This window comes from Phyllostomus hastatus, unplaced genomic scaffold (genome assembly GCF_019186645.2).
Source record: "Phyllostomus hastatus isolate PE091 unplaced genomic scaffold, TTU_PhHast_1.1 phas_scaffold_501, whole genome shotgun sequence".
Taxonomy (NCBI): domain Eukaryota; kingdom Metazoa; phylum Chordata; class Mammalia; order Chiroptera; family Phyllostomidae; genus Phyllostomus; species Phyllostomus hastatus.
In genome coordinates this window covers 47,938,340-47,947,517 of record NW_025334033.1, presented here as the reverse complement: position 1 = coordinate 47,947,517, position 9,178 = coordinate 47,938,340, and the positions used below count along the sequence as shown (strand labels likewise).

At 45.7% G+C, this 9,178-nt stretch overlaps 1 protein-coding gene across 1 annotated transcript in view; it reads right to left on the bottom strand.

Moving 5' to 3' along the window:
• Positions 1–4,619: 4,619 nt before the first annotated feature.
• The window catches only part of TTC9 (tetratricopeptide repeat domain 9), a 29,871-nt gene continuing 25,312 nt past the window's right edge, over positions 4,620–9,178 (bottom strand). The window contains exons 2-3 of the mRNA XM_045823472.1: positions 8,773–8,955; positions 4,620–6,542 (exon numbers count right to left, since the gene is read on the bottom strand). Coding sequence (XP_045679428.1) covers positions 6,463–6,542; positions 8,773–8,955 — 263 coding nt within the window. The 3' untranslated portion in view covers positions 4,620–6,462. The remainder of the gene's footprint in view (positions 6,543–8,772; positions 8,956–9,178) is intronic.

Here is a 9,178-nt window from a genome sequence, read left to right as displayed (position 1 = left end):
TTAGTTAACATTTCTTTGGAAGAGAATAATTTTTACAGCATTATATTAAAAAAAGAGAGACAAGTGCTTTGTAAGTGTGTGTTAGTTCAGTGGATGGAGTATTAAGTTTGTTGTCAGAAAAGCAATATGAGTTCCAGTTCTGGGCTTTGTTATTTCCTAGCTATGTGACCTTGAATAAGTCACTTACCTTCTCTGAACTTCAGCCCTCATCTATAAGATCAGAGAGCTGTAGGATTCCTTCCAGCCCTAATAGTCTGTGAACTGTTGAAAGTGGCAAATCTAGCTTTTCAATGTAGGCTCGCTTCCAGAAAAGCAATTCAACAGAACAGCTGCAATCTCCAACATTTTGCAGGGGCCTCTGCCTCCTCCCTGTCCTCCATGTCTCAGCAAATATTAATAGCCAAGGGCCTCAGTGAGTGCGGTTTTTAATAGAATCCAATTTCAGTCCATTTAGAGTGGGACTTTTCATGCTGACTTGGTAATTTGAACTCTGTCAGGCCTGAGGGACTGACTGCATTTTCCCAGTCTCTGCTGCTGGCCCGGGGCTGAAGTTGGGGAGGGGGAGCATGTAGACACTGGGAGTGGAAAGCATCTTAATTAAAGTGGCTGCAGATGAGCTGTTTTGACCTCACATCCAGTCTTGCCTTTCTAACCCTGAATGGTGGGATGAGGATCCCCAGGCATTAGAAGGTGAGCAGGTAAGGACTGTACTCTTTTCTGACAGTCGCCTTCACTTTGAAGCTCAAAAGCCACTGGCCTCTGGGCAGAACCCAAGGAGGAAAACTGTGTTGATTTTGGGGTGTGGCTAAAAGACAACTGGTTCTGAAAAGCATCAGAATTATTCCACCTGATTGCTATAAACCCCGATATGCTTGGAGAGAGCACGCTGTGGAACAGGGGCTTCCTCTGCCCACCATGTCACCCAAGTAGCAGTGCTGTTTGATCAGAGCAGTCCAAGGGCCTGCTGGAAGCTCTCCTCCTTCTAGATTTCAGTGTGGGACTATGGGAGACTAACAGGCAGGTACCAGTAGCCACAGTGTAAATGAGGAAACAGAGGCCAAGGATGGGGGAAGAGGAGTGAGGTTTATTTCATGTTGACTCTGTGCTAGGCACTGAGCTAGGAGGCAGGCATTTCTTAATCCACCCGACATCCTTTTAAGGGAAATATAAAATTGACCTCATGTTTAAGTGAGGCTAACGAGGATCTGAAAAGTCAAAACTGCTCCAAGGTCATGCAGCCAGTAAATGTCAAAGCTGGTATTCGAATAAAGTTCCTTTCATCCACTCCAAAGACCACATGGTTTGAAACAGTGGAGCTGGGGGCTCTGATTTATCTGCTGGTCTAGCTCACCAGCAGCTTTTTAACCTGGCTGGTCATCAGCAACACTTCAGGACTTAAAAAAAAAACAAACCACCAAAAAAAACACACACCAAATTATAGTATCTTGAGCATTATTCCCTGTGAGTCTGATTCAGTGGGTGTAAATCAGAGCATGAGATTATGCATTTTTAAGTAGCTACTTTAAATGATTCTGATGTTTTGCAAAGCACAGCAGTGGAGCACATGGCTTCTCTTATAACCCAAGTCTCCTAGGATTTCTTCAGTTCTCAGAAGCACAGATCTAGTCCAGCCCTGCATTTACCTCAAGTAACATTTGCCACTGAAACCATTATTCATTCATTCCAGGCTCAGGGCTCAACATTTATCCAGCACTTGCTATGTGCAGGCATTGTGCTAGACATTCTGGCTGCAAAAATGAGTAAACCACAGTGCAGCCTTGAATGTCCAGAGAGTGAGGGAGACAAGCGTAAATAGGAAATTGCACTTCACTGTAGCAAATGCTAGCCAGAGGTAGGCTCATGTTAGAAGTGTAGACTAAGGGGTCAGGGAAGGCTTTCAAGTTGTGATGCTTAAAGTTCTAAAGGAATTGACAAGGCAACGAGGGAGTTGGAGGAGTAAGGCATGGGCAGCTAGGCAGGGGGAACAGCATGGGAAGGCCCAGAAACCCAGAACAGTGGGCGCAGGGAGTGAAAGGAAGCTGTGCAGCAATGGAATGCAGGGTAGTAGAGAAGACCAGCAGGTGAGCCTGGGAGAGTCAGTGGGAAAAATCACATGAAAGACTTTGCATGTTATGCTAAGGAGTTTGGCTTTTAAAGTGATGAGAAGCCACTACAGATTTTTAGGCCATGGAGCGACATAATCGATGGTGGTTTAGAAGGGGCACTGGCAGAAACAGGGGAGGGAGCTGTAGGCGGAAGAAGCTGGCAACAGAGGAACAAATTAATTGCGGAATTACGAATTTATGTATGTCAAAAAAGCACCATAAACAAAATTAGGAAGCAAAGCACTTGGAAAGCTTATTCGTAGTGTTTCTTGACAAAAATAATATTCTTCATAAAATTACATGTCGATAATAAAGGTCAACATACAAAATCAAATAAATAGAACATTCACAAAGGAAGAAGTACAAATGATTGACAAGCATGGGAAGACGTTAATCAGTAATAATCAAAGAAATGCAAGTTCAAATAACATTGACATCCTGTTGTTTTCCTGTCAACGTGGAGAAGATCTGACAGGCGCTAATCCCCATCCTTAGTGAGGGTGCAGAAAACCGGGAGCTCTGGAGACTGCAGACAGGAGAGTGCTTTGGTTCGAACTTTCTGGAGGGCAGTTGGCAACATATATCAAAATTCTTTAAGGAGGCCAAGCAATTTCTTCCTTGGATTTCTTTTTTTATCCTAAGGAACTAGTTATAGATATGTGCAGAATGTAGCAACAAGAATGTCTGTTGCAATCTTATTTACAATGAAGATTGGGAACAAAGGACACAATCACCATGAGAGACTGGTTACCAAGTGAGGACCCATCTGTGTGATGGGGAAGCTGTTGGAAAAGTTGGAGAGGCATGCAAAAAAAGGTTACGTTCATGGTATAGTAAGTGAAGTAGCACAAGGCGCAAAAAACCGTGTCCACACGCTACCATTTGTGCGTAACAAAAGAATATATACATGTGTTTGAAAATGCTTCAGTGTCGCTGGAAGGGTACATGGGTAATGGGAGGGACACCAGGTGCTGGCAGATGGGGAGGGAGGGAGATTTACTTCTTACTATAGAGATTTTTGTATTTTTAAAGTTTTGTGTCTGTGTATGTATTATATATTCTAAAATATAAACACACATTTTGGAAAGTAAGTTATTCAAGAGTATATATAGGTATACTGTGTGATCTTTTCATTAAAAGCAAACTGTGTATGTGTACATTTGACCCAAAAAGAGCCAAACTATACTTCCAAAGGATTATAATGTTTGTCTTGGGTGGTAGGATTATGGGTTGGAGTCTGTCTTTTCTCCCCCCTAAAATTCTACAATACACATGTGAGGCTTCCAAAATAATGACAAGAAAAGTGTAATTTTTCCCCCAAAGAGTCTACCACAAAAGTCTAAGCAGGAGATGACAGAGCAGGACGGATCCAGGTTCGTGCACCAGGTACAGTTCAACAGTGACACCTGCAAACGAAGCGTGTGATTAAATGCCGGTCCCTGGCTTGGGGAGGTGTGGGGAGAAGGAAGCTGAAGGTGAACACACCTGATTTTGCTGAACAGCTTTCTGCAGTCTCTGCTGAACAAATGAACAGAAAATTCACCACTCACCCCAAACATTAACTGCTACCCCCACACAGCCTTTTCCTTTGAGATCATTTAACTGTAGGTCACAGTGGGTGCAGTTCCAGGAAGCATGTGTGTCTAAGTCACCAGACAAGCAAACAGCCTGTACACTTGTACTAGCAGGTCCCATGAGGTTATCCTCACCTTCTTCTGGTTTTCAACCTTTTTCTTCGGAAGGATGGCAACAGTCTTATCCCCATCTGTCCAGCCCTGCCGCAACTCAGTCTTCGAGGCAAGTCCTCTCTCCTGATCCATGCTGGGAATAGCTACTCTCAGTCCATCCTGAATGCGAGACCAAAGGAAGACCCTGCCAATCTGAGCTGCTTCAACAGGCCACCTCTGACCTCCTCTTGCCCTTCAGGGTCTCACAAGCAGTTCGCCAGCTTGCAGGCTTTCTGGGCTGGAGGCTACAGAGCAGGGGAGTTTGCCCGTTTGCCTGTGCTGTGTATCCTGCAGGGTCGTTTCGAACTAGGGCCATGTGAAACCATTTTGGAGGAAGAGAGCAGAGAGAAGGACATGATAGAGGTGGGGCAGAATGTGGCAGCTGTAACAGCTTTTTCCTTTGCTTCGTCCCGAGAGGCTGAGCTATTGGCAAGCAGCTGTGGGCCCTTGGACATTTCTAGCACTTTCTTACAGTCCCCATTGGAAGCCTTTGAGGAGCTATGTGAATATAACTTGTGCTGCTCGCTTCTGGGCCCCTCAGCAGGGATTAGATCCTGCAGTGGTGGAGCCTCTGATTAAACAAATAACCCGTAATTAACTTTGTGTTTCCTTTCCATCTTTGCCTATAATTGTGACTCTTCCCCAGTGCTGGGGATGGGGCGTGGAAAGCTAGGTGGATTGTTTGGATTCTACCCATCAGCAGGTAGAATGAACAATACCCAGAAATAACTGCTGGGTCTCAGCTATCTTTTCCTGGCCTGTCCACTAGGGAGTTTAGTGTTAGGGATTTTTGCCTTGGGCATTTTAAATACAAGAGGCAGCTCAGGCACCACCATTGACATAGTCAAGGCTTTTCAACTTAATATACATGGTTCTGCTCTTGAATGGTTGTAACTGCTCAATATACTTTGGAGAGCAGCAACTATAGTCTAGTTCATAGCTAGAGCTCTGGAGTCAGACAGACCTGGTTCAAACCCTAGCTATTCTGCTTAAGGCCATGCAACCTTGGGAGAGTTAATTTTTCTGGTTTTCAGTTTTCTTATCCATCAAATAGAAATGCTATCTCATAGGAGAACTGCATGAAAGAAATGAGATTATACATGTAAAGATCTGAGGGTAGTGCATTTAATAAACGCTAACTATTAACATTATTGCATCTGTATATATTTTAATTGTACAATACTGTCTCTTTCACTAATCACACAAAAAATACATGAAAGTGCTTTGAAAAATTTAAAGCATCATATAAATTAAAGGTGTCATTGGTAATCATCTCACATGAGTCTTTCTCAACTCCTCCGTCTCCTTTAAGACTGGGACGATATCCTGTGTCCCCCAGCACACTGCACAATGGCAGGCAATCGATAAGCCCTCAGGAAATGTTTCTTAGTTGACTGAAGCAACATGGCATAAAGAGCATAGCTATCAGGAGACTAGGCTGGGATAAGATTAGTTTAAGGCAGGAGAGCCAGTCTGCAGTCATCACTTATTCATTCAACAAATATTTGTTGAACACATTCTCTGTGCCAGATATTGAGTCCAGCTCATGTCATCAAAAGGAGGCTGTACAAGTCCCACGAAGTCCCACAAAGCCAAGTCCCTGGGCAGTCTCCCCAACCCCAGCCTACGCTGAAAGCACAAAGGCGGCAGCCAGCATTCTATACTGCTGGACAAACGGTCCATTGCTTTGGGGGAAGCCCCATCCTGCCTGGCTGTAAGTAGCTCTGAGTGAGTTGGGGGAGGGAGTGAAAATGGGGGAGTGGGCTGCTTCCAACAGAAATGACAGGAACTGCTGCCTGTTAATTTATTTTTATTTACACTTAATTAGACCACAGTTCAGTCCCCCAGTCTATACAATGCTCTCTCCCTTAAACGTCCTCTCTCCCTCCCCCCCATCACCTATGTGGTCAACCCTTGGCCCACTTTACCCTGCCCTTCTGCTGTCGTGGCTGCCTGCTGGAGTGGGGGGATGGGAGAATGGTATGTGTAGTCACCAGAGGGCACCGAGAGTGGGCTTCAATGGCATGTGAATCCTGGCAGAGTCTCAGATCCCCTAGGGGGAGAGAAGAAAGCACAAGCCAAGGGAAGGAGGGAGGCAGGGGCTGAGGTTGCCGTGGGTAGGGGTGGGGAAATCCAGTGTACACATTCACAGCCTCTCGCCTGGCTTAGCTAATGCTTGTGGTGATTGTCTCATCCCTGGATTTGTCACAGTTGCCTTGAGATGCTCTGGTCTGTCAGAAGTGTGTGGAGGGTCCAGCTATGCGCTTCTTGCCTGCTGCCTTTGGAATGGTACACCTGCCAGGTTCTGTCTCCGTCAGAAGCACAGGCATTCCTGGCCCGTGAGAGTCCTCCCCAGCTGTCCCTGCAGAAATTAGGTCCCTCTCAGTGGCTGACCTACTACAGAAGAGGGTATCTCCATTGTCAGGGCAACCCACTCGATTACAAATTTGCACCTCCTTTTTTCACACTGGGAGTAGACGGCGAGTTGAGGGGCAACAGGAGGAAGAGGTGGGAGGGGGTCTGACGGGAGAAGTGGGGAGAAAGGACCAGGAGCCAGGGAGGGGCTCTCCACCAGGGGATGCTGGGAAGTCCAGGTTCACTGCAGGGGCAGCTCTAGACAGGTATTGCCGTTACATGGCTTCCTTCTCTCTCTGGGAGCATCTGCTGAGCTTCATCTCTGTCAGCTGGATGTACCGAATCACGTTGGTGTCTGTGAAGAGAGAAACACTCCTTAGGGGACACTCGGTGAGGGGAACCCTTGGGTGTACACAGAACCCATCCACAGCTGTGTCTGCAGATTATGCACAGGCCACACTCACTTGGCCAAGGTCCACGGTGGCTGAGAGGGCAACCAGGATGTCGGCATTCCTGACACAGCCTCCCCCAGCAAGTGTGGACGGGTCACCCTGACCCAGGGACAGATGGCAAGGAGAGGAGAAGAGGAGGGATTTCTCCCTCTATTTCTATGAAACAGCATATGCCAGTGGTACTGAGTCAGCACAGTTAAGTTGAGGCTCTGTGTGGAGTTTAACCCCAGGCACGTTACCAGCTTCTCTGAGCCTCATGTCTTGTCTGCAAGAAACAGCTTCCATTTTTGAATGCCTACTATGTGCTGTGTTTTTAACCTTCATTATGTCGTTTAATCCTCATTATAATCCCACAAGGTATGTGGCATCATCCTCACTGTGATGAAAGGGAAAAGTGGGCCCTGGGGAGGTTCAGGAAGTCACCCAAGGAGACACACAGTATATGGTGCATCTGACTCCAAAGCCTGCCTCTCCTGGGGGGCATGACACCTTTCTCATGAAATGGCTGTGAGGACCAAAATAGGTTCATCTAAAAGTGCTTAATCTAATGACGAATGAATATTAATTGAATGTAATTTTTTAAAACAGAATTGTTTAAAATGACTTTGCCTCATTGTCTTCTTTTTGTCCTCATAAGAGGAGTGGATCACCTCACCTTGAGCCAGGGAATTATCCCCCAACCCCAGTTCTTAAACTGGGGAGCAGGGTGTCACATAGAATAGCTGCCTAGCGCTGCACATACCAGCACATAAGAGCAGCAGGCTGCCCGGGACGTTTACTTCCCGAAGTAGAAGTGAATGCTATAGCATATGAGAAAAATGCCAGGGGTGTGGCATCCAGAACGGTGCTGATATGCAGTAGGTGTTCAAGAAAATTCTGTTGAATGAATCCAGATCTTAATCCTCTAGTGAGTTACAGTACAGTTGGGGGAACACAATCAATATATAGAGAACTAATCAATACATAAAAATAGGCCTGGCTGGTATAGCTCAGTGGGTTGAGTGCCAGCCTACAAACTGAAAGGTTGCCAGTTCAATTCCCAGTCAGGGCACAAGCCTGGGTTGTGGGCCGGGTCCCCATTTGGAGGTGCATGAGAGGCAACCATCAGTGTTTCTCTCCTTCTCTTTCTCCCTCCTCCTCCCATAAAAATAAATAAATAAAATGTTTTAAAAAGTAAAGCTATTGGTGTTCTGACAAAAGTAAAGAAAAAAGTATATGTTTGGATATTTGCAAATTGATCCTAAGTCCTTAAAGGAGAAGCACATTAAAAGAAATCGGCCACATGAACAACAATGGCAACATTAAGTCAAAGTCATTGTTGAAATGTTGCCTCTTGAGAGAGGCTCTTTCTTAGCTCCAGGGCTACAATATCACCCCATTTACTCTTGATCCTTTTACTCTGCTTTATTTCCTTCATAGCACTTAACACTACTAAATATTACATTATCTATTTGTCCATTTGCTTACTGTCCATCTTTCTCCATTATAACATAAACTCCTTGAAAGTAGCAACTTTGTTTTGTTCACTGATATCTACCCAGCACCTAGAGTAGCTCCTGAGCCATCGTAACTGCTTAATAAGTATCTGTGGAGTGAATGAATGGCCGAGCTAGTGGATAGGAATTTAAGCAAATGGCACTGCTTAATGGGTGCTCTAAGGAATGGGATCTGATTAGGGAAGCCAGAGCATGCTTCCTGGAAGATACTGGGCTTAGCACCAAAATCATTCCTTTGTATTATGTCTTGCCAACTCTGTGAGCTCCTCAAAAGCATGAGTACCATTTTCTCATCCACATCCCTGGTGCCTGGCACAAATTTTGGCACATTGTAATAATTCAATATGGATTTACTGAACAAGGGAAGAAAGCTAGATTCTGGGTTGGAAGAGACACCTTTGCCTTTTCCATATTGTATCTGAAGAAAAGCAGTGCCCAAGCTCCTGGAACCCAGGCCCCAGGCAAGTACACAGACTGTTTGCTCTCCTCTTTCCAGGTCCTCACACCCACCTGACCTCTAGTTTGCCATTTCTGCACCTGCCTGGCCCTGCACCATGAAAGCTGTCCATCTCATTACGAAAGCTCCTGGACCTGCCAGCGGGAGCTGACAACTAGAGAACATCGATTTCTGCTTTACCTGTTGGCTGTCGGGTCCTCGCTTCTTTCAGGTAGTAGAGTGCTTTGTCATAGTCCCCAAGGTGGTAGAAGGCCACGCCAGACCGATAAAGGGCTTTGAAGTTCTCCCCTTCCTTCTTCAGGACTTTGAGGCAATACTCCTTGACTCGTTCATAGTTTACCAGTTCAGCCTGGAGCAGGCAGGCTATAGAAGACAGAAAGAAGGGAAAATGCCATCAACACACAACAGTCGGTGCTGGATGCCTCTCTTTGGTCCTCTTCTCATCCAGAGAAGAGTTAGGACTGTTGGGGCTTTACATGGGGGTTCATGCCATGAACTATGTCATCAAATAATCCTGGGTTCTGGGACCCAGTTTCATCAGCTGCTAGCTGCATGACCTGAACAAGTTACTTAGTCTTATGGGTTG